Source organism: Drosophila rhopaloa, unplaced genomic scaffold, assembly GCF_018152115.1.
Source record: "Drosophila rhopaloa isolate 14029-0021.01 unplaced genomic scaffold, ASM1815211v1 contig_47, whole genome shotgun sequence".
Taxonomy (NCBI): domain Eukaryota; kingdom Metazoa; phylum Arthropoda; class Insecta; order Diptera; family Drosophilidae; genus Drosophila; species Drosophila rhopaloa.
Window position 1 is genome coordinate 2,678,748 of NW_025335142.1, and position 27,319 is coordinate 2,706,066.

The 27,319-nt window shown below is 41.5% G+C and overlaps 7 protein-coding genes across 10 annotated transcripts; 2 read left to right on the top strand and 5 right to left on the bottom strand.

The window, feature by feature from the left end:
* Positions 1–55: 55 nt before the first annotated feature.
* LOC108040185 (serine protease inhibitor 77Ba-like) lies at positions 56–1,901 on the bottom strand. Its single transcript, XM_017117473.2, has 4 exons — positions 1,539–1,901; positions 1,201–1,471; positions 774–1,142; positions 56–473 (listed from the first exon to the last, which is right to left on the bottom strand). The coding sequence occupies exons 1-4, from the start codon at positions 1,853–1,855 to the stop codon at positions 207–209; spliced, it is 1,224 nt and encodes a 407-aa protein (XP_016972962.1). The 5' UTR covers positions 1,856–1,901; the 3' UTR covers positions 56–206.
* Positions 1,902–3,357: 1,456 nt separating this feature from the next.
* On the bottom strand, positions 3,358–6,354 carry LOC108040172 (serine protease inhibitor 77Ba). Of its 2 annotated transcripts, none has more exons than XM_017117461.2 (5): positions 6,133–6,354; positions 4,537–4,966; positions 4,199–4,469; positions 3,772–4,140; positions 3,358–3,686 (listed from the first exon to the last, which is right to left on the bottom strand). In XM_017117461.2, the coding sequence occupies exons 1-5, from the start codon at positions 6,209–6,211 to the stop codon at positions 3,420–3,422; spliced, it is 1,416 nt and encodes a 471-aa protein (XP_016972950.1). In that variant the 5' UTR covers positions 6,212–6,354; the 3' UTR covers positions 3,358–3,419. The 2 variants fall into 2 exon arrangements, with proteins under 2 accessions (XP_016972950.1, XP_016972951.1); XM_017117462.2 differs by having other exon boundaries at positions 5,664–6,211.
* A 690-nt stretch (positions 6,355–7,044) lies between these two features.
* Positions 7,045–10,201, bottom strand: LOC108040176 (alpha-soluble NSF attachment protein). The gene is made up of 4 exons (XM_017117463.2): positions 9,959–10,201; positions 8,978–9,293; positions 8,596–8,916; positions 7,045–8,205 (listed from the first exon to the last, which is right to left on the bottom strand). The coding sequence occupies exons 1-4, from the start codon at positions 10,048–10,050 to the stop codon at positions 8,056–8,058; spliced, it is 879 nt and encodes a 292-aa protein (XP_016972952.2). The 5' UTR covers positions 10,051–10,201; the 3' UTR covers positions 7,045–8,055.
* A 537-nt stretch (positions 10,202–10,738) lies between these two features.
* Positions 10,739–14,046, bottom strand: LOC108040171 (serine/threonine-protein kinase polo). The gene is made up of 5 exons (XM_017117460.1): positions 13,684–14,046; positions 12,888–13,112; positions 12,046–12,828; positions 11,471–11,899; positions 10,739–11,401 (listed from the first exon to the last, which is right to left on the bottom strand). The coding sequence occupies exons 1-5, from the start codon at positions 13,780–13,782 to the stop codon at positions 11,207–11,209; spliced, it is 1,731 nt and encodes a 576-aa protein (XP_016972949.1). The 5' UTR covers positions 13,783–14,046; the 3' UTR covers positions 10,739–11,206.
* A 567-nt stretch (positions 14,047–14,613) lies between these two features.
* LOC108040182 (DCN1-like protein 4) lies at positions 14,614–21,579 on the bottom strand. 3 transcript variants are annotated; one of them, XR_001769053.1, is made up of 8 exons: positions 21,485–21,579; positions 20,903–20,956; positions 20,670–20,838; positions 16,606–16,697; positions 16,008–16,261; positions 15,739–15,946; positions 14,969–15,334; positions 14,614–14,909 (listed from the first exon to the last, which is right to left on the bottom strand). XR_001769053.1 is itself a non-coding variant. In XM_017117470.1 (7 exons), exons 3-7 carry the CDS (start codon positions 20,777–20,779, stop codon positions 15,255–15,257), a joined length of 744 nt encoding a protein of 247 aa, XP_016972959.1. In that variant the 5' UTR covers positions 20,780–20,838; positions 20,903–20,956; positions 21,485–21,579; the 3' UTR covers positions 14,614–15,254. The 3 variants fall into 3 exon arrangements, 2 of the variants coding, with proteins under 2 accessions (XP_016972959.1, XP_016972960.1); XM_017117470.1 differs by having other exon boundaries at positions 14,614–15,334; XM_017117471.1 differs by lacking the exons at positions 20,670–20,838; positions 20,903–20,956; positions 21,485–21,579 and adding an exon at positions 16,767–16,868 and having other exon boundaries at positions 14,614–15,334.
* On the top strand, positions 17,487–19,974 carry LOC108040181 (lysosome-associated membrane glycoprotein 5). The gene is made up of 5 exons (XM_017117469.2): positions 17,487–17,985; positions 18,144–18,226; positions 18,288–18,536; positions 18,842–19,251; positions 19,309–19,974. Exons 1-5 carry the CDS (start codon positions 17,886–17,888, stop codon positions 19,349–19,351), a joined length of 885 nt encoding a protein of 294 aa, XP_016972958.1. The 5' UTR covers positions 17,487–17,885; the 3' UTR covers positions 19,352–19,974.
* Positions 21,580–22,001: 422 nt separating the features above from the next.
* On the top strand, positions 22,002–27,248 carry LOC108040180 (tectonin beta-propeller repeat-containing protein). Its single transcript, XM_017117468.1, has 6 exons — positions 22,002–23,166; positions 23,224–24,620; positions 24,985–25,248; positions 25,460–26,159; positions 26,217–26,795; positions 26,872–27,248. The coding sequence occupies exons 1-6, from the start codon at positions 22,102–22,104 to the stop codon at positions 26,908–26,910; spliced, it is 4,044 nt and encodes a 1,347-aa protein (XP_016972957.1). The 5' UTR covers positions 22,002–22,101; the 3' UTR covers positions 26,911–27,248.
* The last annotated feature ends 71 nt before the right edge of the window (positions 27,249–27,319 follow it).

Consider the following 27,319-nt stretch of genomic DNA (forward strand, 5'->3'; position numbering starts at 1 on the left):
ATGTGGTATTATTATTATTTATTTTTCTATTTTTCCCATATTAATTGATTATTGATTAAGTCAGCCAGCCTTTATTATTATTATTTATTTTTGTATTCCCATATTAATTGATAATTAATTAGGTCAGCCATTAAGTCAGCAAAACCCTATCAAAAAATAAGCTTAAACTTAATATAACGTATTTATTCAGTTAAAGGCTCTAATCCTTAAGTCTCCTTGGGGTTTTGCACTTGGCCGGCGAAAAGGAGCAGCCCGGTGGACTTTTCCACGACAAGGTACATGAAGGGCCTGTTCAACTGGAACTGGGGCGGCGAGGACTTGTTCTCCAGCGAAGCCTGTGCCACCGCTCCCGCCGTGGTTCCATCCTCGTCCACAATGATCTTGGTGGAGTGGCTCACTAGGTTGGCGAACAATCCGGACGACATGCGGTCTAGGTTGGCGGCACCCTCGTCGAACAGATCCCGAATGCCCATCTGGGTATTAAATTGTTTTTGTTGGGCAAAATCATAATTAGAATAGATTGCATTTGTATAACCAAAATAATATTCAAACGTTTTTAAGAAGTGTAGGAACCTTTTGTAAAGTTTTGGATTCAAAGAGATTCAAATTCTATGGCTTTGTGTCAAAAACTGTACATTCTTGTTATTTTATAGAATGCTTTATGTACTTAAAGAATATTTTGAATAAAATTTTACATAATATTAGTTGATCGATTTTTAGAAATCTTTTGATTTCGGTAATAGCTTTAAATTAATTTAAGCAAAGGTACGCACCTGGATCAGGGTTTCCTTGAGATCAAAAGTCGTGGATATCTCGAATCTTGGCAACACGACCTCCACCTCGTTGTCCTCGGAGGCATTACTTCTGAAAGCATTCAAATGCTGGAAGATGGGCCATAATCCTATGTTTCTCAGATTGTTGGCCACATCGATTAATTTGAAGCCACGCTTGGGCAGCAGCACGATCATCGCCGGGTTCTTGCCGGTGCCGTAGGGCAGCTCCAAAACAAAGGCATTCAGACCCTGGATTTTGGAGGCAAAGGCGAGGTTTGCTGTCTGCTGCATCAGGGGCACTTCGGCGATAACCGCACCGTTCTCGTTGTGAAACGATCCCATCCTTGTCTGTGATGTCTTGAAGGGGAACTGCGATCGATCAGGATATGTTAAAGGATCTGTTAAAGGCGAACAGTCAAAACCCTACCGTCCACCAGGCCTTGAAGTAAAGAGTGGAAAGCAGGAACATTTTGGCTCCATACACATCTTGTTGCTTCACTGGGTTTTTGATGAGACCTCGGGTGCTGCGATCGATGACATCGTTGATCCGACGCACCGTATCCGCTCTGCTGAAGTCCACCTCCTCGGTCTGCGCATTGTAGCTCTGGATGGTATACCGGTAGCCATTTTTGATCCAATAACTATTGTCGGTGTACACGGCCAGCAGGGAGCTCACCTCAACATCGTCATGTTTGATGCTTACATCAATATAAGAAGGCCGAAATTATTATTAATGTAATTAATATTATGCCCTCATTTAATCACTTGAGAAATCGGTTCCGATCACTGTAGAAACGGCGAAGTAATTCATCCTCGACATTGATGCGCAGGGTCTGGCGTAGCTGGTTGAGGGTTTCCCCTTCCGATCCCTCGTAGAGGAGCACCAGCAAGGACCACACGGAGAAGGGCGATATCATGAAGTTCTTGTGGGAGTTTTCGGGCCCCACTGCTGTACGGTGCAGGAGATCCAAGCAAAAATCCTCGACTCCCTTCGAGAGGGTGTCCTGCGGCGACTGGGCATATTGCTCCTGCGCCAAAAAAAGGACAATGGAGACCAAGAGCAATGGGAGCCTCATCATCATGTGATGTACTGGTGCTGACTAAGAATATTTCTAACTATTGAGTTCTCTATTCATATAACTAAAACTTCAGCTGGGTGAAAAACGGTTTATATAGCTCCGGTTTGGATAACGATTTGCGTAGTTTAATATTCCAAGCCATGCATTGAATACGCCAGATAGCAAAATCAGTTTCATCCTCCATTTTACAGTTTTCTTCTTATCTTCATTTTGTCATTGTAGATAAGCGATTGCTTAACATTTTCAGCTAAATTCTGACACATTCATAATAATTGGATTCGACAGGCAACTTATTTGCAACTTAAAGCTTATAATCTTGTTTAATATTTCAAATTGTTTCCATTTTGTAAAATGAGCAGCCTTACTTTTTGTTGACTTTATATATTGTCAGTGTGTTATTTTGCTAGTAGAAAGTCGAACTGTCACGTTAAATGCCTGAGGTCATTTAAAAATAAAATATTTGAATTTAAATAAATCACCTTTTAATATTTTTCAGTTCGAATGCATCCCGTCGGACAGAACTCCCTCCCACTTCCTGAGGATAATCCACTTCTGTATAGTCCCTCCAAACTTAATTTTTAGAGAAAGGTGTTAATATAATTTGTTACAGATATTTATTAACCATACATGGACAACTGGAGAAGATACCAGAGAATAGGCATCAAGCACATCTTTCAGTGAGGGGTACATATTATAAATAGTTCCTGGATAAATTCCAACTTATCGTACTTTCGACTGGTCCAGTCACACACCGAGTAGGTCTCTAGGCATTCCGCCGGAAAAAAACAGTTCGAATCACTTCCTGGTTTTCTCCTCGGTCTGCTCCGTCAGGGTATTCATTAAAGTTGCAAACATTTATGTAAATATTTTGTCAGCCCAGCCCATAATAGTGGTTAACAGAGTTAGGGGGTTAAATTTATTAATCCTTGTCAATGCTATTTCTAAGCGATAAAGATATGTTACCACAGTGCGGAGAAATTTTTTGGATGTCGATTTTATTTTTGGTTAGGTACATTCATAACTGTCTAGGACTAAATAATTATATTATCAAAACCGAATAAGTAGATTCACAGATTCACAACGTTGTTGGCTAACATGTTCCAAATTACTCTAAATATATTTTTACATATGTCAACTTTAAATATGTCTCAATTCTTATTTTATAATTTGTTTCCCATTTTCTCCGGCTACCTGCCAAACTTAAAGTCCTAACACAATTTAATGACTAATCCAAGTATTGCTTCATATCCTTAAATTAGTTTGCTTTCTATATTTTAGCATCGATCTTTTCTTTATAACAGTCCGTTACCACCCTAGGTGGCTAAATGATCTGAGTTTTACAGGTATAATTAATTCCCAACTGGGTAGTCTATAAAACTATATCGGCATATGCCTTTTCTCACCCATAGATAAAATTCCATATGGTGGGGGAGATTATACAAGCACAAAAAGAGATCCCCTGAGAAATCCATTCCATTTGGAAAGGCCACCAAGAAGTAAACATATTTTGACTTAAGGTAAGGTATTTATTGTGGTATGTGAGTAAAGTCTGGCACTGCTCTGATCTCTAAGCCGCCTTGGGGTTCCTTACTTGGCCGGCGAAGAGCATCAGACCGGTCGCCTTCTCCACGATCATGTACTGGAAGGGACGGTTCATCTGGAACTTGGGCGGCGTGGCCTTGTTGACCAGCGAGGCCTCCGTGACTGCTCCTGCCGTGGTGCCCTGCTCGTCCACAATGATCTTGGTGGAGTGGAACACCTGCTTGGCGAACAGCCCGTTCGACATGCGGTCTAGGTTGGCGGCAGTCTCATCAAACAGATCCTTAACGCCCATCTAGGTTTGGATAGGGGTTTAATCAGAGTTAAAAAACATAACAATCAGTTTCTAACCAATGGTGTTTTTAAGGAAGTGTACCTACATTAATAAGGGTTTCCTTGAGCGCAAAGTCCGTGGATGTCACGAACTTCGGCATCATGACCTCCACCTCGTTGTCTTCGGGGGCTTTCTTCCTGAAGGCCTCCAGTCGCTGAAGGATGGGTCGCAATCCTATGTTCTTGAGATTGTTGGCCACGTCCCTCAACTTAAAACCGCGCTTGGGCAGCACCACGATCATCGAAAGCCTGTCCTGCTTGCCGTAGGGCAGCTCCAGGACATAGCCATCCAAACCCTCTATGTTGGCGGCATAGGCGAAGTTCGCTTCCTGCACCATCATGGGTATCTGGGTGATGGGCTGGTCGTTCTCGTTGTAAAAGGACTCCACTCTCGTCAGGGTTTCGTTGAAGGGATACTGGAATCGAAGAGGATTTATTGAAGGATCTGTAGGAGAGAGCAAGGCCAAAGCCCACCTTCCACTGGCCCTTGAAGTAAAGGGAGGAGAGTAGAAACATCCTGGCTCCATATATATCCTGTGGCAGAACGGTGTACGGAATTAGGCCTCGGGTGGTGCGGTTTGTGGCCATGTTTATCTCCACCACCGAATCCGGGCTGTAGAAGTCCACCACCACGGGCTGCACATTGTAGTTTTGGATGGTATCCCGGTAGTTGTTCTTGATGGGATAATCCTTGTCGGTGTAAATGGCCTGCAGGGTGGCCACCTCGATGGTGGGGGTGGTCGTGCTTTAAAGGACAAAAGAAGCCTAGGGGTTAATAAAAAGTATGAAAGTTAATTACATTTTTTACTCACTTGAGAAATGAGCTCCACACCTTGTACGCCCCACGCAGTTTTTCGCCCTCCACATTGATCCGCAGGACGCGACCCAGCTGGTTGTAGGTTTCTCCATTGGATCCTTCGTACAGGAGCACAAGGAGTGACCATATGGAGAAGGGCGATATCATGAAGTCCCGGTTGGACTCCTCCACCTCGATGGATATGCGCTGGAGGAGATCGAGCGCGAAGACCTGGACTCCCTGCGAAATGCTGATCAGGACATCGGTGCCGAAGTCGCTCCGCATGGACTGGATGGGGCTACCTGCACGCTCGAAAGCCGCGGGATCCGTCAAAGCGGTAAGGGGAGATCCCACCGACAGTTGGGGGAGGCCATTGCTGCTTTGGGGATTCGCGGCGCAGAGGAAGATCATCCCCAAAACCAAGGAGATCCTTATCATCATGCGATCTGAAATTATTATCTTTTTTAAAAATTGGAAACCAACTGTATTTGGCATTATACTTAAAAGAGAACCTTGAGATTTTAAATGTTCAAGTTTTAATACATTATTCAAAGAGTTAAATGGGATATAATTACAGCAAAATCTTCTTATACAACGATAAAAAACGCATACAAATGCTGCTGCATTGTATTTTTATTATAATTAATTTTGTATACCTAAACATTCGACCCTTGACTGGTTATTAATATTCAGTAAATATCTTAAGTTTGGCTATGAAATTATATTATAAACAATTATCTGAGTAAATCATTTGTTTACTCCACAAAACTTTGTAAATTATATTTCATCGAATAATAATATTTTTCACTGACTAATTACACTAGGTTTTGCCAGTTCCTCTCTGACAATACATAGACATTTCCGGGTTAATGAAATCTAATAAAATTATAAAAACACTGCCGTGAGTTGCTATAGTATATTCCCCGATGCGTAAACAATTCATTGCTCAAGCATTTTCCTACTGATAGCGATGATCCGTGGGCGACCTTAAACATGTGTACATATGTACCTAATATTCTCCAATATATGTATGTTTGCAGTGCACACACGAGTACTTGTAAATTATTGAATAAGCATATTGATTGGCTGTAAGCCCAATATGCAGTCTGGAATATCCCATAATTAATAGTCCATTGGTTTTACCTGTTCTAAGCATTTTTTGGCTGGAAGGAAAAGTTCGTTTAAGAATTATTTAACCGCACGGTTTTAATATGTTTTATTACAGATTAAGTACACGACTGGAATCACACTTTTTCTTAATCATGTGGGTGTGCATTAATTATTGAGAGTTTTTTCCTTTTTATTGACGTTTTTTGGGGGTTTTTCGATGTCGGTATTTCAGTGTGACTCTCTGCCGAAGCGACGTTTATATAGACACGGTTGTTGGTTGGATGTTATTCAAAAAACCGGAATGCACTGGGAATTCCACAGATATACAAATACTCCGTCAGCAGGAGGGTATACGTATATGTGCTCGCGTATTGGTTTTGCGTTTATATAATTCCATTTATTTATTATTTTAATTTCTGGAATTAGCCACTGGTGATTTTGCGAAGAACTCGATGGGAGATCTAGTACCACTCCCCACAAAAAGTGAACCTAACGCACGTACATTGGCAAGTTGACTGAGAGATCGCTCCATCGACCCTCCAGAGCACTGATATGGTCAATTCATCTCGTCTCGTCGTCATCGCCGCGAGAGTCCGACTCTGAATCAGAGACCCCGATCGGTTCGGATTCAGACCTGGGGATTCAGAGAGCCAGAGCGAGAGAATTCCGACATTAATGTGGGCACAGGCCTTTGTCTGTTGCTCTTGACAATGACGTTCGCAAAAGTGGCTCAGTTCGCACGATCAGGTGGAAATACTACTATGTTGCAGCTGATATGTTCATCAGATCGAAATGGAAACTGGTTGACATCTCTGAGCAGCACCTAGACTAACAGCTCAGCTCCTAATCCCAAAGGTAGTGACATTTCAACCTAGTTTCACTTATGTTCAGACAACGTGACTTAAAAATACCAACTAAAATATTGGTAATAAATAATCTTCTAAAAACTTATAATGATGAGATGATATCAAGATTAAGGGACTGACCATATATTAAGAAATCATGGAGGGGAGAAGTGTCAACGAATTGATCTTCAAAAAACATTATGTATGATTTCTTATTTTAGTAACTTGTGATATATAACATTAGTACTGAAATCGGAAAAAATGATTACGAAATATATGGATAGTGCCTAAGTCGAAATTATCAAGTGGCTCTACAAGACTAATCGAGATTAGCTTAAGGCCTCTAGTTGTATAAAATTTCACTAAAAATAATAATAAATAATTCAAATAATAAGGTTTTTCCAACGGCCCACTGTGCAAACTATGCTATGGACGATATTAAACATCATATCAAAAGTTACATAGGTAAGGGTGTATTTTCATTGTTAAAGAGAAAGACAATGGATGTGGCTGGATTGGTTGTGCGTATATTGACAAAAATCGTTGGATACGAAGACAGGATGACAGGATTAATCCAAGCATGTAACTTTATTAAAGTATTTTATTTGGAAATATCTAAGGTAATGCATGCATAGAGGCATTACCTAGATCCTTGCATTGGTATTAATTAAATGTGTTCTGAGTTTTAGTTGTGTTGTGTGTTTCCTGGAGATATTCATTCAATAAATTGATATTTTGTTTCGGCCTCAGCGCCCGAGTAATCTTCTCAGCTCCGTCGTAATTTTATTTATTGGATTATAACTTTTTCGTACATGTTTATAGGAAGTTGATCTACTAAACATTTTTAAAAATTTTGCGAGATGGAATTTCCTATAAATGTGACCCTCAAGTATTTATTTGAATTCCGTTTCCTAATTTGAATATTTATAGGGATAATTGTTTATGTTTATATGGACATATATTTTATTTATAGGTTGTGTATATGCGTACAATCTAAAACTGCATGTTTTAATTTTGTGTGCAGTAAATCGAATTATAATTTGGTTGTAATTCATGTTCGCTCACTACCAAGGACTTTTCAATTAATCTCAAAATAATCTAACACAGTACACACATAGAATGAAAGATATCAATAGTTATAGTATTATGGATACGGATTTCTATAGGGTATTTTACGCATCCAAATAAAACAGCAGCTAACTTAATGATTGGCTACTTACACAAATAACAAGAATAACGCAAGAACAGGCAAACATAACACCTCTAATCACTCCATATTAAAAACAATAAGATTTAATAGAATAGCACTTAGTAACGCAAGATGAACCGTGGCTTCTGCTGATTTTTCATTCGTTGCATAAGCGTTAATTTAACCTCTAGAATTCGGGTATATGGACTATTCAGTAAGTTCAATTCACGCGGTTAAGCAGGCTGTCTTTTGGGTGCTTTCAGGTTTAGCAATGCAACACGTTTAATTAATTTTCATTTAGTTATATATATGTAGGTATATTAATATCCGAACCGAATAAAGCATTTAATAAATGTGTACGCGACTTCATCAGAAAGTGTAATTGATTATTTTATCGCAGGTCGGGGTCTTCGTCTGCAGCCTTTTTGATTCGTAGTAAGATAGTGGTGTACCACTGATCCAACCGAGAGATGCTGTCGTAATCCTTGACGGCCTCTGTGAATCCCTCGATGTTCTGTTCCTCGAGATGCTCGCACAACACCTGTAACAAAAAATGGTATTATTAGTAATTAGAAACAATTTTTAATCGAATTATTATTTTCTTTTAATGGAGGCTGTTTAAATACAATATTATATTTTCAGTTACTATATAATCAATTACTTAATGTGCTAATAGCTAATAAATGAGATTATTTGATATATAAAGTTATACACATTTTATAGGTAATTTCTTGTATATATCTTGTATATCAATCTATTAATTTTTGATAGAGGTTTTATTTACAATATTAAGGATTAAGGAGAAGAATGCAAAGTTATTAACTATATGAAAACAAAAATCCACACAATATTAAGGGTTGAGGATATGAATGGAAAGTTAATCAGATAGAATAATTATATAAAAAAAAACCCAAATGGAATGATAACTCACCTTGATGAGCTTGAACTCTCGCGAGTCCTGGAATGCTGGGTACTGCTGCGCATACTTCTCGATAGCATGCTGGGCGTTCAGAAGGTCCACACTCAGGTGACAGAGGGCGGCCCTGAAGAAGTACTCCTTGGCACTGTACTTGAGCAGAGAGCTCTCCAGCGAGAAGGCGGCCACCTGTTCGTAAATGGATATTGCTTTTTCGTAGTCCTCCAGCTGGGCGGCGTACTGGGCCACCTTCAGCATGCACTTGTTGGCCGAACTGACCGACTCCTCTCCCTTGAAATAATCAGCTGCCTGTTCGTAGTGCTGAACGGACTTGGCCTGGAGAATGGGAAATACCAAATAAATATGTATTGATCTCTTTAGAAAGATTTAAACCAACCAGAGTATTGGGATCACTTTCGTACATCTCGGCGATGCTCTGGTGATGTTTGGCGGCCATCGTGAAGCGGCCCATATCCGTGTAGATGTCGATGGACTTCATCAGACAATTGACGGCGCTCTCCACGTCCACCTTTTTGTAGCAGTTGGAGGCGTCCACGTAGCAGGTTCCGGCATCGTGCCGGCTTCCAGCCCGGGCATGAAGTGTAGCCGCCTCGCAGAAGCACTCGCCGGCCTTTGTCCAGTTCTTGGACATCTTGAACATGTTGCCCGCCCTTTGGTAGCATTCGATGGCGTCCTCCACCTTGTTGGAGCCGCTAAAATATTGCATAAATACAAAAATAAATATTTCAACTAGCGTAAAATGTGAAGTAAGGTCCATATATACATGTTTACAAAAAAAAAGATTTTTTTGTATAATGTAGTTTCAAATACCATTTAAAGAGTTTTTCATAACAATAATGTTTCAAAGAATAAGAAAATATTTCATTTTTCAAATCATATTCTGGAAAGTTATTGTTGTGTTTACCGGCATGAAATCAAATCCATTTTAAATTTTAATGTCTATATCGATTTCTTTTATCCCACTTTGTTTTTGATAGTTGACTTTTGAACACTATGATTCATCATAAACAATGTGGGAGTAAGCTCATGCGTATATTTTAACCAATGCCAATACATGCAGGCCTTAACTGGGCTTGCTTATCAATATTTTGCATATTTCATGTAATACATATCTCAAATTTATTATCAGTTTACTTTTGCCTTATTTTCTTTTCTTAGTGGAGGCGTAGAGTAAACATCTACGTATACGTATTATCGTGAGTAGGTGTAAGGTACTATAGTAAATATATTGGAACGGTCATTGTACTATTTAGTATAGCATCTGGAGCAACAGAAAATGTGGAAATAGAAAGCTAGACCAGGAACAAAGCCCGTTTACTTCCCCACCCCTCCATTGCGAAATTTTGCATATACGAACCCGAATAGCGATCCCAGAAAACCCTTTTGTTGAGTCAACTTCTTCTCCGCCTCGGCCATTAGCTGGAGCGCCTTCTGTTCGTTGTCACCCATGTCGAGGATTTATGTCCGCCTCGGCACTAATTGCATCTAAATATTGAGACTTGTTCGGCCTTTCAGCTGGTGTGTACGTATTGGAATCTTTAATTTTCAGGAAAATAAAATCAATATGCTGATTAGAGTGACCAAATCATCGTGGCAGTGTTACCTTCAATTACCGCTGGCTTTATAATAGTGATATATCAGTGTTGTAAAGTAACACTGCTGCAACGGCTTATTAGTTCAAAGTTCTTATCAACTGTATCAAATATAATTAAGTTGCTAGGTAATAATTAAGTTATGGATGCATGAAGAATTATAAAATTAGTCATGATCCGTTACATTTAAAAAAATTATTTTTAATATATAATAGGAATTATTACAATAATTTTTCATACATTTTTGTCAAAATTTTTCATTTCTTTAAAAAGGTCTTAGAATTAAATGATTTTTTTTTCTTTAAATAAAATTACAAATTGTTTTTATCACGAAACGTACGCGTGGCCAACACTTATTAGAATATAATTGTCCTGAAAAGCATTTTCACACGTTGCATTTGTAGTGAAAATATTTATTATATTTAAGCGCGCTGTGGCACATTACAAACTGAAATTATTACACTAGGTTCACAAGGTTCATAAAGTACCCAGCAATTAATTGTCGATATCAGTCAGCTGGTTGAATTGAAAATCAGAAAAAAAAATTAATTTTAATTCTTTATAATTTTATTAAGTGATCGTGTACGAAAGCCATTAAAACGTTATATTTATATATGTTTAAAGAATGTCCCAACATTGACAATAAATACAATAAATAAAATCCGAAACAACGGCCATCCATCAATTTGAACAGAAACTACAAATTTGGAAATGCCTGGAATAGGATCCACTTGGGCTATAAGTTAAGTTAGCTAGGCATTCGTTGATTATCTTATATTTATATAAGGAGTGGCTTTACATTTGTGATGAATACAACTTAACCAGTAAATGAACGATGAAGGGCGAAAACAAATAAAAACTAAAACATCGAACAATCATTAATTTGAACAGAAACTACAATTTTAAAATGCATGTGGAAGGATCTGTTTGGGAATAAATGAGAAGTTAACCAGGGCATTCGTGGATTAGCATAAACTAACATTCGCCCCTATAATGATAGTTGCCGGCTATATTTAAATAAACATCTTCTCCAGCATTTTCCTAAGTTTCTCCTGGGCATAGCGGATTTTCTGGTACAAGTCTTTAGACACGCCGTTCTCCACGATGGTCGAAAATCGGTATGTGCGGAAATTCTTTTCTTGATCCATATAGGTAATGGCACTCATGCGCGGACAGAGGATAAGCTTCATGTGGTCCGAGAAGTTGAGCTGAAGGAGCGAGGAAAGTAGTTGGTTAAGATCTAATACGTACTTTCGACATATATTTTAAGGCTTTACCTGCACGGATCCGTTGGTCAGATGCATGACCACGGCACATGTTGTGCGGAACCAGGAATGTAGATGCGGCATACGCGAGATCTGATCGCTCTCGATGTTCACATTGTTGGCGCCAGCCTTTACCAAATGCTCGATCATATAGCGCTTGAAGTAGGACAGCAGCTTCATTTTCTTATCGAGCGTCTTGCAGTAATCCGTGGTGGTCATGTAGCTTTCCTTGCCGTCTTTGTCGATGAAGTGGACGTTGATCTGATTAGGCAACAGGATCAGCTTTGTGGTGTCGTTAAACATCACGCCGATACCCTCATCGCAGAGCTGGTAGCCGAAGCCATACTTGTCGCTATAGTCAACCCACTTGGATATCCAGAAAAGCGGCTGTGCTGCAGGATCGGTGTTCTCGTCGCCCAGGTTGCCTTGCAAAATTCTCGGCTAAAATATAAAGATTTTAGTGTTTTTTTTTTTTTTTTTGCAAAGTTTGGATTATCTTGTATCAATAAAATGTAGTAAATACTTAGAAAATAATTAATCCTTTACTATATTCTGATTTAAAAAATTAAACCAAATGAAGCATTTACCTTGCCGTTGATGAGATTAGTGAGCTGCTGGTGCAGGCTCTCGATATCGCTGCGATAGTCCTCACTGTGGCGACACACCTGCGCCGAGGCGGTGATGGCGTCGTGCAGATTGGCCTTGAGGAAGGTCGACTCCAGACGGGTGTCGTCCGGCCTGATGCCGTTCATCTCACTTAGCGGCTTGCGGTGACCAGAGTCTTCGATAGTGTCGTTGCTGCCGATACGTGGCGCCATTGTCAAACAAGAGCTGGGCAAGAACATGGGCACCTTGGAACCCTTCAGGAATTCGAAGTTCAGAAGCTGCCCAATCGCAGGACGGCTCTCCGGATTAGGTTGCAGCATGGCAATAACCATGTCCGCCGCCGGCTTCCTTAGATAGCTAGGCACGCGGTATTCGCACTTCTTAATCTTCGAGTATGTGTCCTTCAGAGTCTTGGTCTCGAACGGCGGCTGGCCCACCAGCAGCGTGTACATGACGCAGCCAATCGACCAGATGTCCACCTCGAACGAGTGCCCCTTCTTGGTTAGGATCTCCGGAGCGATATAGTTGGGCGTGCCGCACAAGGTCTTCTTCCGTTCGCCCTCGTATTCGATGCGCGTGGCCAGGCCGAAATCCCCGATCTTCACGTGCAACAGATCGTTGAGGAAGAGATTGCCCAGCTTCAGATCACGATGGATGATGCGGCTATCGTGCAGGTACTTTACGCCCTGGATAATCTGGTAAATGTAGTAGCGGCATTCAAATTCCGTAATACTTTTCCTGCGTTTGTGCAGCTCCATCATGGACTGCAAATCGGAGAGGTTATAGTCATGACATTATTTATCCGTGGGCAATTGAAACTCACTCTTTTCTTGCACAGCTCCAGCACAATGTAGATGTTTTGCACATCCTCAAAGAAGCTGTGGAACTTGACAATGTTCGGATGACTCAGGCTGCGGTGAATGGTTATCTCCTGGGCGGTCTTCTCCTTCTGGTTGTGCTTGATCATCAGCTTCTTGGACACGATCTTGCCGGCGAAGACGTCGTCGGTTTCCACATCGATAATCTCGTAACATTTTGCAAAGCCGCCCTGCGAACATTTTGTTTGTATATTTAGAAGAAAAAATAACAATGGACAATGTACTTTGAAACATTTTTGGAGTAAAAATAAAGGTCAAATTTTAAAGTGGTTTTTTTTACTATATATTTTTTAGAAACACATGTATTTCATTCTTTTTAAAAGCATTTGCAATGTTCAAAGATAGGTTCCAAAAGTAAGCAAATATTTACTAAAGTTGTTAGTTAAAATTGTATTTCTAAATAAAGAATGGTGTTAATAACTCAATTGAACATTTTGCATAGTTAGTAATGTAAATGAATTTTAGAAAATGAAGTCGCGCCAAAAAAAACAAAAAAAAAATCGTACAACTGGCTGCCAACTGCGACACACACACACATAACCCCTCTCACAGACGCTCTCTATCTTTCTTCCTCTTTAAAACAACAACAAGAGCGAGCAACAGGAACAACAAGAACGACGAAGGGCGTAAGGAAAACTGAACGAAAAACCGGGATGTATGGATGTGTGAAAATGTTAGTGCGGTCCCTAGGACATATCCGCATGCGCATCCGCACATCCACGGGAAAGCATCCCCACATACCTTGCCAAAGAAACGCATGCGCTTGTAGGTTTTTCGCTGGCTGGAGTCGAAAAGACGATCCGGAATATCCGTGCTCTTATCCTCAATCTTTGCGGCCATCTTGATCTCCTTTTTGGGGACTACCTTTTGCACTGCACGTTCGACTGGAGTTGCAAAAATTCCTTGTTCCTCGAATTGCCTGAAATGCCCACGAACGATCTACTGAATACGGCCACTTGAACGGAGATCCACACAATTCGCAAGAGAAACGGCGTTCAATTCTTGATCTTGCCCATCGAGTGCACGAAAATCAAGCACAAAGCGGAGAACGCGCCGAAACCGTTCGATTTTTTAAATGTCAAAATGAATTTTGCGACAAGCGTCAGCTGAATCAGTGTGCCCCTTTCGGATCGGCTATCGCACACTTTCTAGTATCTATCGTTGGAAATGCGGTATTTCACCAACAGTGTTGTAAAGCTCCCTTTTTAGCCGTTGTCCGTTTGAATTTCAGCCAAAAAACCCTTGTTCGAAAATTATAATGTTCTTGACGCTAGTTTGCTTTTCTTAAATTTTAATTTATAATTAAACTAAGACGGTTACTTTCCTTTAGTCCTGTGAATCTAGTAAATTTCTTTAACATTTATTTTATTTCCTTATAAAGCTTAAGATGATGATATAAAGCCGGCCTTATTGCCGTAGAATTTACTAGAAAAATAACACAAATTAAATTTGTTTCATTTTTGATACTGCTTTTAATATTTTAAATATATTTGTTCAGTTATAAGCTAAACTTATCCTTTTAAATATTAAAAAAAATGTTTTATTTCATTAAGAAACATGTGTGATGATGGTATAACAGATTGGATTTAAAAAACTTTATTCCTTTCTTCATCATTTTGCCAAATAAATATGACTGGCTATTTTGTTTTGAAATAATAAAGCATTGTGACACATTTTTACTTAATAATTTTATTAAATAGTCCCCAAATTTTGTTTTTCTACATTGATTTAATAACGACTACGAGTTCCCCAGTATTAGTGTTGATTTTTGTTGAGATTTTGACTATGCTTGCTGATATCTTGAAGGGGTCGCTTGAGTTCAATTGTATGTTCTAGATTAGGTCTATTGGGGGTCTCTTGGTTATTGCCATCGTTTTATTTTCTGGGTTTACTTTTTACAAGCTGCCCCCATTTTGGCTCTTGTTGCTGTTCTTGTTTTTTTTCGTTTTTCGTTTTTCAAAGGAGGCCTTAAAAGTAGAAAAGTGTGGTTTTAGTTTTTAGTTTCCGTTAATACATAAATTATTACATTAAATATATTATCAATAGTTTAGTTTCATAGTTGGTTGCTTTGCCAGTGTACGCAGTCTCTCCAAAATGCCTTGTGTTTCTGTGTGGGTGAGTGTGTGAGGTTGTGGTCGTGGGTGTGTCGTGTGCTGGTGTGAGTGAGTGTCCTGTGGTTGTGTCTTATAGTTCCGCCGATCTCATCTCATCTCTATGCCCATCGCATCCCATCTCCTCCTTCTCCATCGCAAACTCCTCCGCACTGAGCTCCCAAAGTTGAACTAGAAATAGGCGACTCGATTCAGCTTCTCTCAGCTGGACCCGGAAGTCGAGGTCACCTGGCTCCGCTGCAGGCGCAGCCATTCCACAAACTCATCCAGCATGACGGGCCCTGCAAAAATTCCATAATTAATATGTGTTTGATATTCATTGATAAGCAATTATACAGCCTTCTCTTAATCTCTAAAAATCTGGGTTCCACAAGTATGAATTTAATTTTACTTATATTTATTTAACCCTTTTAATCTCTTTATATTAGAAATAAGATTGATCCAAAACTTTAACAATTATTAATATAACAAAAAGTTTTATCTGTTTTCGTTTCTTAAAAACCTGAGTGTTACTTTATGTCCAGCCCAAAACTATTAATTATGTTCTGATAAAAAAAAAAATGAGTTAATGCGGCTGTTTACAGTTAAGTTAAGTTTTCAGCTCAAAACTAATTCTTCTTAAATCCTTCAGAGCTTTGCAGATTAGAAACACATCTGACTAAAGCACTGACTATTGAATACTTACATGCTCCGTCAATATCATAGTTTGATAGGTCAATGCAGATGGTGCGCGAGAACTCTAGAATATTGCACCACTGATCCTTGTTGATCGCCTTGTACTTCGATTGCTCTAGAAACTGTGCGAACTGTGGATACAACGGCCAGTGCTTGCCCAGAAGGAGTTGGAGCATGGCTTTGGCAGTGACAATATCCATACACCGTTGGTCCGAGTCCTGCAAAGTAAGGAAAAACCATATTAATCAGAGATCATAGATTATAAATATAGACATCTACCTTGGCAAAGTCATAGGCGTATCTATAGATGCTCTTGAAGGAGTTGGGATCGTTGAGTATGCTGCGCAGATAGTCCAGTTTCACAACCATTTTTGCTGAGGAGTCACAGTCCAGTTCTGTGAGGCCCTTCAGCCACTCCTGCTGGCTGAAAAAGCCCATCTGGGTGGCGCCCATTTTGTAGGCCAGCACCAGCATCACAATATTCTCCGGCTCTACGCCGATATCCTCGCAGAATTTCTCCATCCCATCGGGACCTGATGCAGATAGAAACAGATAGTTACATAAGTATTTTGAGTGGAAAAAAAGTAGATAAGATTTGAAAAATATATCCAAGACTTTAAATAAAAAGAACTCCTTAGGAAACCTTTTCAAAAGGAAAATATATCTCATACTTTGAATTGTAATATCGGAATAAAGTATTTTCATGTATTATTTCAAATAAAATTGATAAAAAAAAATTTATTTTATAACCGAGACCATAAAAAATACAAAATTCGAAACGCAGAAGTAACATAAAATCTTTTATTATCTCAGCTTTTTAGATAATTTTAAACCAATAGAAATACTGCAGTGGCATCCAAAAATAAATTCAACTCACCCAAAGTCTCTGGTTCATCTGGAGTGGTGTATTCCTGGAACCATGTCAAACAACGTTTTTGACTGAAGCCATCCTCCGCTCTGATATGGCGTCTGCGGGATAGAAACAACAAGGTTTTGACTCAATTGATCGGGTACAATGATTCAATCAAATTCACACACTCTGCCATCTAATTTATATGGAATTTACTGCACTGTTTTTGCTTTCACCACGTATACACCAGAGTTTTAATCGAATCTGTCGCTAATGCCGTGTGGCCTCTTTTGTTTATTTTATTCGACTTGCCTCTCCTCTGGGGTTTGTTTTTGAGAATTGGCCCCTAAAAATAGCGATAGTAAACATGGCACAGCAGAGATGAGGCCAATGCCAAGAGCGGAGGCACACAGGAAAGCAAAGAAAATAATGCCAACCCAGATATGACAAATCGAATTAGGAAAACCAAAGGCTGTCGAACTTTTACGTTCTTCAGGGAGAGATATTTGCCTTGATTCAATGCAATATAAATGACCCCGCAATCAATATTAATTTACCGATCGCAATTGCATTTACATATATGAAAGTAGGGTTTCTTGGGCCAAATGTTATCAGATAGTAATTTAAGTGTGTAGTTTGTTCATATTGACTTTTTCCATGAATTAAGTTATTAGTGAACGTGTGCACGACACGGTTTTTCCATTTGATTTGTTGTGGTTGGTAGTGTAAAAAGGCGTTAAAAAGGAAAAGGCCTGAAATTTAATTCAATATACGTGAAAAGAAAAATAAATATTTTATTTTATTTTGATTTTAGAAAATATTATTAATTGTTTAAAAATAGATTTAGATTTAGCAATTACAAAAGAGTGTAGCAATAAACTAAGTGTAATATTTTTTAAATACATTACACTAATCTTTTCGCCAAGAGTAAAATTTGATTAAAATGTGAATAATGCAAAGATAACATTCAATTTAAGGATAATTGGTTTGGCTATTTGCCCATCATGTTTCAACAGGTTTTTCTCTCAGTGCCCTCATATATGTCTAAACCCATATCTCCCCCAGCGTCCCATTACCAGCGACTGCGCAGGCCAAAAGCGAGAGTGAAGTCCTGTCGCAGGATAAGGGAAGAGCGGGTTGGGAGTGGGTGGATTCGAGGAGACAGCAGGACAGTGCGATTTTATTTGGGCCGCAGTTGTGCGCAGGAGCCGAAATAGGAAACACGTCGTAGTTGCGTCGAGCGGAGACTGCAGCGTAAAATAGTCATTGGAATTGCCCAAAAAGTGCACAAGGATTTGGTAGAAAATATGAAACTGTCTGGCTTTTCGCAGTCCCTACCCAGGATCCAAGGATTGGGCAATGGCCTCAACGGAACACTGATTTGCTCAGCGCTCCTAGCACTCTTGTGTGAGTAGTAGAGACTTTTGGGGCAGGGGATGTGGGATTCGTAAGAGGTGGGAGCACCGAAAATCGATACTGTCGAGGACGGTTTTGTGACACACTGACTGAAAAATGAACAAAGCTAGCTGGACAACCTGTGAAACCTTTGAAACCACTCCTTTCAGTCACCGCCGCCCAAGGATTGCAGCTGAGTGCCTTCACAACGAAGACGCCGCGGGTCAGCAAGTACACAACTAAGTCGCCATCGGTAATCCAAGCTTGGAAATTTCCTTTTCCCTGTCATAGCTAATGCCGAAATCTGTTTGCAGGCCTCCTCTATGAACCATGATGCCACCGCCTCGCTGTATCGATTCAATGCCACCAACGGAATCACCTGCATACTGATGCAGGTGGACGGACTCATCAGCATCAAGTACCGAAACAAACTTAACGAGGATGTGGAGGCCGACCTCTACATGCCGGACGATCCTCAGCTGAGTGGAGAGTGCGTCGAGTCTAACATGGAAATTCTCAGCATGGACTTTAAGGGTTTCCGGCTGTCTATGACATTTAAAAAGGTGGGTAGGTTGGTCATTTAACACGGATGGAATCGTTGCATTTGTTTAATTAGTTGACTAAATCCGGAAACATATTCCTTAAATAATATATAACGTACTCAAAAAATCGATATAACTTGGATAATATAATTAATTTGATGCCTATGCAAGTTCTGACATTGAGAATGTATTGTACCCAATAACGCTAACAAGTACAAAAGAAAAGTATCTGGAAACCACATACCATGAACTTTCCATCACAGGAAAATCACCAACGTTAAGGTCAGAGGTTGATTATCGACTAATGTTTGAACTTTTGCCCACAGTCATCCGGCGGCGAGGGTTGGTATATCAACCTCTTCGAGCTGACTTACTCCTCCTCCAACTGGCTGTTCGAACACCCCGATCGCCCCAATTTGGATGTGAAGCTGACTTCGCCCGCACAGACGCCCATGTACTTTCCCACACCGGTGGGAAAATCCTATGTGTGCGACAAGGAGCAGACCGTGATCATGTATGCCCCGCATGATTCCGGCGACCAGTCGGGGCACATAGCCAAGTTGTTTCTGCGGGACATGCACATGCAGAGCTTCATGTTCAAGGACAGCGGCAAGTGGGGTCCGTCTTTTCACTGCAGCGCTACAGGATCCTATCGCGACGAGACGGCGCCTCTGGCCGTGGGTACTGCCCTGGCCATTGCCGTGCTACTGACCATTTCCGGCTATGGCGGATGGAGGTGATAATACCCTCGCATAACCCCCAAAAAAACCTTTTAAAAACACTTTTCTTACAGGTACTTTAAAATTAAGAAGGTCCAGTACGGTTCCATGGAGTGAGCAGACTCGAGAATCAAGTGAAGCGTTCGTTTTTGTTCAACTATTCGATCATATCGTTGTCTACACATATCCCCCACGTTTGTTGGATCTATTGCAATCCTGTAGTCCTATTTTTAAAACTTTAAGAATCAAAATTAAGAGTTGTCCCGGCAAATACTGAGATTAACATTTACGAGGTTATCGAAATCAACTAAAGATACATATATGAGAAATGCAAATGTCTTCCATATTGTTAATGTATAAAATAATAGCACACCATATATGATTATTAAATGTTAATATATATCATTATTAACCAAAAATTATTATTTACCCGGCAAACTAATCTAAGCGAAAGACCAAAGTTGGCATCGTGGACGTCATATCAAATCTTATACTCATGTTTCAGCAATTTTAACAAAGCATCTATAAGAAATATCCGTTTTTTACGACACATTGTTTAACGAACTCTCCTGCACTTTCTATTAAACATTCATTATCTCTTAATCCATTCAAAAGTTTGCCAATTGAAATATTGAAAGATGTGTGCGGGGAAAAATATAGGAACTTTAAATGCTTTTGTTTATAATTAGTATTAATGAGTTTAATAAAATTGGAAATAAATACTGATGCCTGCTGAAAAATATTGGTTTTTATTAATTTCAAGCGATGAAATGAAATTGGAAAATTGAAATTAAAATAGGTATGTACGATAAAAATATATATTGCAATATTAATACCCTGCTGAATCGGATCCCCAAAGTAATGCAATCTATGCAGGTTAATAAGACAAATCAACAAATAAACAATTTGTGAGTGTTCATTTGTAAACATTTTAGTTGACAGTCGTTTTTATGAAAATATACCCTTATAACCAATTTTTTAATGTGCCCCTCAGAATTTACCATTATTATAAACCATTTAAGAGAAGGTACGAGAACATGAATGAGATGTCAAAAAAAATATCCTCTTCTTGAAATAGAGAAAATATTAAAATGATTTATCCTCTTGAAATTGCACAAACATAATTTTAGTGATGGCGATTTGCTTTTGCCTATTTGACTTTCAATAAGCACATATTATTGGGTTGCGGACTTATTATACTTAACTCTTGATGAATAGGAAACTACATAGCATTCTATGAATATTAATTTCTTGATTGGCAGGTGTGAGTAATCTTGTTTCATTTCTGGCTGTGTTATACAAATTTCAAATAAATGTGGAATTGGATTGGCCTATGAATCTCTATACCGGAAACCAGATGCTTTTCCTCGGAACAGATGATACAACCCCATGGGCTTTTGTTCTTTTTCCGGTTTTCCTTCTTTTTTGCACTCACCTGCTGCTCTGTTGTGTGGGTATGCTGGTGTAGCTGGTTCGGGCCCTCTTCGGTTGACCATGATCCATGTTGTCGCTAATATCTGCAGCTCGGCGTTTTCCCCGTGGCATGACTTAATGTGATGTGATTTGCTGAGTCTGTCCGTTCCGTCCGTCGGATGTTAGGTTTGCTGTAAAGGTGGGGGTACTTGAGTTAGTTTCAAACTCTGGGCAGGTAATTTGGATTCCACTTACCACAATGTGTTTCCCGATAACACCAGTAGTTCACTGTAGCTCCTAAGTGGTTAACTGTGGGGTAGGAAAAGGTTCCGGTTAATAGGGGTTTTAATCACTTGCTCATACGCTATTTAGGGGAGTTTTCTGGCAGGCCGACCACCCCCGAAACGCGGATGCAGCAAAAGGTTTCACGGGATGCACACAGGACATCGGGGGATACATATAGTGGCTATAGTATAAGGCTTATATGTGTTTGTACCCTGTAGGCGTGTGTACATATGTTTTACTACACCAGAGCACGAAATACCGGCTGCTGGAAGGGCCTCGGATTCGGATTCGGTTCCGGGACTGGGGCTACGGATCGGGGAGTACGGGGAATATGTCCGTGGTCGGCCTCCGGGTGCCACAGTCAGCAGCTGATACGACCGACGGACCGTCTGGCCTGCGCGTGCTCGCTTTTCTGCGTCGAACGTCGCCACGCCGAATGGCTTAATACACGGCTGTCCTTTTCAAATGCGACCGATTAACATATCCTTATTCAGCCGTCCCTCTTTCGCGGAGTTCCCTCGTACCATTAACAAAAAAAACTTTAATTTTTACCATATTTTTCAAAATCAATGTAATGTATAATTTCTTGGCGTCAATTAGAGCTGGGTTAACCACTTACGATACTATCGATACACCGAACATTTGCAAGTGCGAAGCATTATTGGGGGCTCTAGATTCGATAGTAACGTTATTTATATATATTCCGGTTTCGAAAGTTAACAACACTAAACGTTTTATAGGGTTGTCACTGGACTTTATTTTAAACATTTGCCTGTTTTATTTCAAATATTTCAAAATTGATTTAAGTTTCGTCTACTAAAAATATAATAATTTAGAAATTCTGTACTCATTAAATTTTAAAGAACTTTTTCTAAAATTTTTTTTAAATATTTTGATTTGGGTATCACATACAAATTATAGCAAATACCTATTGCAAATATTTAAGCTAGAAACGTATGAAATTTTTAAAATATATTTTCTTGTTGTTCTAATATATTGTTTTATAAACATATCCCACCCGATACTATCGGCGGAAACTCAGCCATCGATACTATCGGTTATGCCATCGCTGGCTAGACAGCTAAATCTTCTATACTCCTCCAGAAAAATCAATTTTTCCCAATTGTAAACACGATGGCAGACAAAAGAAGAAAGTAGAAGATCCCACCATGCCGAGCTCGTATTTGTTCGCCGCCAGCAGCGAAGGACGTGTCTACACGCTGTCCACCAGCTCCGGAGCATGGCGCGAACTTCCCTACCTAGGATTGGAGTTCAAAAAGATATGTGCTGTGCCCAACTTCTTGTGGGCCATCGGCGGCGACCGCCAGGTGTACGTGCATGTCCACGGACTGGACGTGCCAATCCGGATCCGGGAGGAGTCGTATGAGAACGAGCGCTGGCTGCCCATCGAGGGATTCTCCAAGACGCTGCTGCCCACGGATCGGTATAGGTACTCATCCGCGGATGGCAGCGTGGAGCGCGGCGTGGACAAGATCCGACTGCCCTCCATGGCCTGGCAGTGGGACGGTGACTGGCACCTAGACCTGGAGCTCGATGGGCAGCCTCTGCCCGAGGATGGTTGGATGTACGCTCTGGATTTCCCGGCCACGTATTCGGTGAAGAAGTCGTGGAACTCTTATGTGCGGCGACGTAAGTGGGTGAGATATAGAAGGTACGCCGCCCTGAACAGCTGGTGCGCCGTGGCCCCCCTGCACAAGGACCCTACCCAGGAGCCCTTCATCGACGTGGCCATCGGTGGCACCTATGTTCCTAACGCTCCTGCTGGCACTCTGTGCGTGTGGGCCATCACCGCTCATGGCAGGGCCATGTTCCGCACAGGGGTGTCCAAAACAGCGCCAGAGGGTCTCCGCTGGACAGCCGTGCCCACCCCGACGGGCAGCGAACTCTCCCAGATCAGCGTTGGACCCACAGGATTGGTCTGGGCGGTTCTCTACAACGGCCGGGTTATTGTCCGCACTGGTGTGACCCGAGACAATCTCGTTGGAGATTCCTGGCTGGATGTCAAGACCCCGGTGGCCACCTGTAGCCTGCGCATCGTTCACGTTTCCGTGGGCACCGATGCAGTGTGGTGTGTGACCAACGATCATCATGCCTGGTTCAGGAGGGGAATAAAGGGCGAGGCGGCGGGCATAAGCGAAGATTCGGCCATTGGCAAAGGCTGGGTTGAAATGGTGGGCAACATCTCCATGATCTCTGTGGCTGCCAATGATCAGGTGAGGTCACCTGTGGATTATTATGCTTTTCTTACTTATAAACATCTTCTCCTTCAGGTCTTTGCCGTTGGAGCCGCTGACCGTTGTTTGTACCACCGCTCAGGGGTGACTTCCGCCGATCCTACGGGTAAAAAGTGGCGTTTGATTCAGTGTCCTATGCAAATCAGCCGCACTTCCAGCTCTCTATCCATTGTCTCCCGCAAAAGTGGGGGCAGCAGCTCAACGCCGGGCTCAAAGCATCAAAGCTTCTCCAATCTGTATTCCAAAGAAAAGGAAAAGGGCGTTGTGGAGACGTGTGCCGTTATAGAAACCGTGCTTAACAGTTCTACGGGCTCCTGCTCCAGTAATGGAGGCCCGCCTGGACTTCTCAAGAACGAACGTTGGAAACTGAGTGCGGATTCACCTCCGACCATTGGCAGTTTGAACCTGAACGATCGCCATAAGCAGCGAACTGCCGCTCTTCGCGAGACCTCGCATGCATCCAGTGCTCCCGCGGCGGATGTGTTGGAGATCACCGGAAAGTTCGAGACACAGTTGCGGAATCCAAGGGCCTGGTCGCCCGTGCGAAGTGTTGGCTCCGTTGTGGGCACCGAAGCGCATCCAGAGAGCGATTCGACCGTGTTTGAATCGGACTCCACTCACCACGGATCGGACGTGTTTCTGGGCGAGGATGACGACCATACGGGCTCCCAGTTCTGGACAGAGTGCGGCATATTGTGGAGCTGCGTTGCCCCGGGTGCGGTGACCGTAGATGCCAGTAACATGCCAAATTGGTTCAACGAACAGTCAAACAGCGACAGCAAAGTGGATGTGAATGCCAATTGGCGGAAGGATATTCTAAGCAAGCTACAAAGCCGGCAGGAGAGACTCGCCAAGCTGCAGACTTTGGCCAAATTTGAGAAGGCAGTAGAGCTTTCTTCGTGGGTAAAATCGGCGGATGCTCGCTATCAGCGACCTGGAGGCGAGTTCGAGGATTGCATTATCGAACTTGAGTGGGTCAGCAGCGGCAATGGAACGAGTGGGAGTGAAGCCTCGCGCTCCGGCGACTCAGGCACTTTTACAGTGCTCAGTCCGGATGGGGCAGCCACGAAAATTCAGTTCCCGTTATCAGACATCACCTGTGTGCAGTGCTGCAGTGAAGCAGGAGCTCCCCGGATCGCCATCCATGCACCCCACCTGCCTGTAAATTGCTCGCCGGTGAAGCTGCAGTTCTCCAGCGATTCGGAGATGGAAGATTGGTTGTCCCACCTTTCGTCAGTGTGCAGCCAAATAAACACGCTGGTTGGCAAGCCGGCCAGCAATGCAATCTGGCTGACCAGCGAATTGGGCGATGTGTTTGTTTTCGACGCAGCCAACATGAAGGCGCAGCAATCAAGCGAACCCGGTGAGGGATATATGGAGAAGATGGACGTGTCCACTTGCGAAACCCCCTACTACAATACTCTTTACAATGGGTAAGTAATAACTTACCTGTGTAAGATACTTCCTGTTAATGTTAATCCAATAGGATGTTATTGTTATTAGCTAAGGGAAACTTGGTGTTTTAATAAGTTTTAAAAAGTCACAGGAAAATATTAAGGTAACTGTAATACATACATACATATATATTTGCGCTTTTATGAAGTTGGCAAAATATAAGTTTGTATAAAAGTTTTTTTCGGTATAAAAAATATGTCCATTATATTTGGGATTTTTTTCATTTGAGATAATAAATTAACTCTGTAGCTGATTATTTAATAAATCATAATGCATTTAATGTTTTTTTAAATATATAAATATAAATACATTATCATGGTCTGTTTCATGTTTGTCTTACAGAATGCCCTGTGGCACTGAACTGGAGATATCCGGCTGTGTGTATGATGACGCTGATCAGATTCGCTTTGACCTGCAATCGCACTCCACAGTCAAAGTGCATCCGCATCGGGTGGAGAAGCACCGAGTGATTGCCCTGCACCTTAATCCCCGTTTTAACGAGCGCACCACGGTGCTGAACTCGATGAAGGAGTCTGAATGGCTGGACGAGATTCGCAATGATAAAATGGTTTTTGCTCCGGGTGCTACATTCACTTTGAAGATTAGGTGAGATACGACAACCATTATTATTACAATAACTGATTTTTAACATTCTGAGAAGTCAAGATCCCATCTCTTAATATATCTTAAATGGAAATTACATTTATTGATTGTTAAAAAGGCTTGAAAGTGTAATCTAGATTGTCATTAATAAAATTAACACATTTACACCAAATGAAATGGAAAACTTGTGCCTCATATATGCATATTCTTTCAGGGCTGTAAAGGACCACTACCTGATGATCGTAAACAATGCCGTTTACACCGACTACAAATACCGCATCGATCCAGAAAGTGTTACCCGACTTTATGTAAGCGGTCGCATTAAGCTCTTCAGCGTGCTGTACCGCTGTCCTTCGCTTATAGTCTCCATGGAGCGGATGCACTGGCGCCAAATGGGTGGCCACATCAAGCGGATATTCAATAGCGGCGTAGACGTGATCTGGGGCATATCCTGTGACAACACCGGATGGGTGTACAACGGCGGCTGGGGCGGAATGTTCTTAAAGGGCCTGGAGGGATCCGGGAAAATTAACCCCATGATTGACACACACACCTACTATGTGTATGAAAACCAGCGCTGGAACCCGATCAGTGGGTTCACTGCGAAGAGTCTGCCCACTGATCGGCACATGTGGAGCGATGCTACTGGCCGGCAGAAGCGCAGCAAGGAGCACACCAAGCTGCTGTCCACGCACTGCGAATGGATATCCGATTGGGCCATTGACTATAACATTCCGGGAGGCGCGGACAAAGAAGGCTGGCAGTATGCCATCGACTTTCCCGCCAACTATCATGCCCACAAGAAGCTCACGGACTGCGTACGCCGGCGTAGATGGATGAAGCGGTGCCGTCTCAGCAGCAGCGGACCCTGGCAGGAGCTGAGCCAGTCAAAGATACTCGATGCCGCACTACAGGTTTTTCTATACTTAATACTTATTTATTTCAACCAATTCAAGTTCGTTTCCCAACAGGTATTGGACGAAGATGTGGATAGTTGTCCGGGTGAGAAGAATACAGTGGTTGCCGCTTGGGCCATCGCCTCCAATGGTGATGTCCTTATACGGCACGGGGTGTGCAGCTTGAATCCCCGTGGAGAGTCCTGGGAACACATCACCAGCGACCAGCCGCTCGTAGGCATCACCGTGGGACCCACAGGGCAGGTGTGGACTGTGGCGCGCAATGGAATGGTGTTTTTCCGGTACGGAATCAGTAGGCAGAATCCTTGCGGCGATGCCTGGCAGCAGGTCGAGGCTCCTGCAGGTGTGACCTTTAAGGCGATAAGCGTTGGGCGCTCTGGGATTTGGGCGCTGGACAACCAGCAGCGTTTGGCTGTGCGAAAGGAGATCTCAAGGACTTTTCCAGAAGGATCCCACTGGCAGTTTCTGCCCAATGCTGCCAATGTGCCGCCGCACACGGAGCAGCAGTGTGGCTTCCGGTCAGTCTCCGTGGGTGCCGAGGTGTGGGCCATTTCCCTCAATGGTATAATCTGCAGGCGGTGCGGGATTACAAAGGAGAATCCAGCTGGCGTGGGATGGAACCTCGGCATTGCGGTAAGATACAACACTTGCTGGGATAAAATATTAGTTTTCTTATTTTTTCCAATTTTAATCCTCTATTTAATTTCAGGGCCAGTGGCAAAATGTCTCAGTCGAGGGATATATGTAAAGGTTCTGATTTCCATATTTGGACATTCCTATATACTTACGGAAGTTCCGTTTTGTTGTATTTATCCATATTTATTAGCTTTTTCGATTACGCAAATGCTATTCCAAAGTTTAAAGTCATAGTTTTTCCCTATAAGCTATTTACATATATATAAATTTATTGTTTATATTTATTTGTACCGGGAAATAATTTAAAAATGCCATATGCTTAAGGTAAATTATTTGAACAGAAACATGTGTACAATTTTGCGTTTAGTCAACACAAGCAGTCGTGATTATTTTTCTTTGTTGTAAGCAAATATTAAACCTCAAGAATAAAAGTATTAATGTGACAAAAAAGCAGTGTACAATAATTTAAATTTAAAGGTGGTGGAGTTATTAAGTGGCTGTAATTATTGAACGATTCGTAC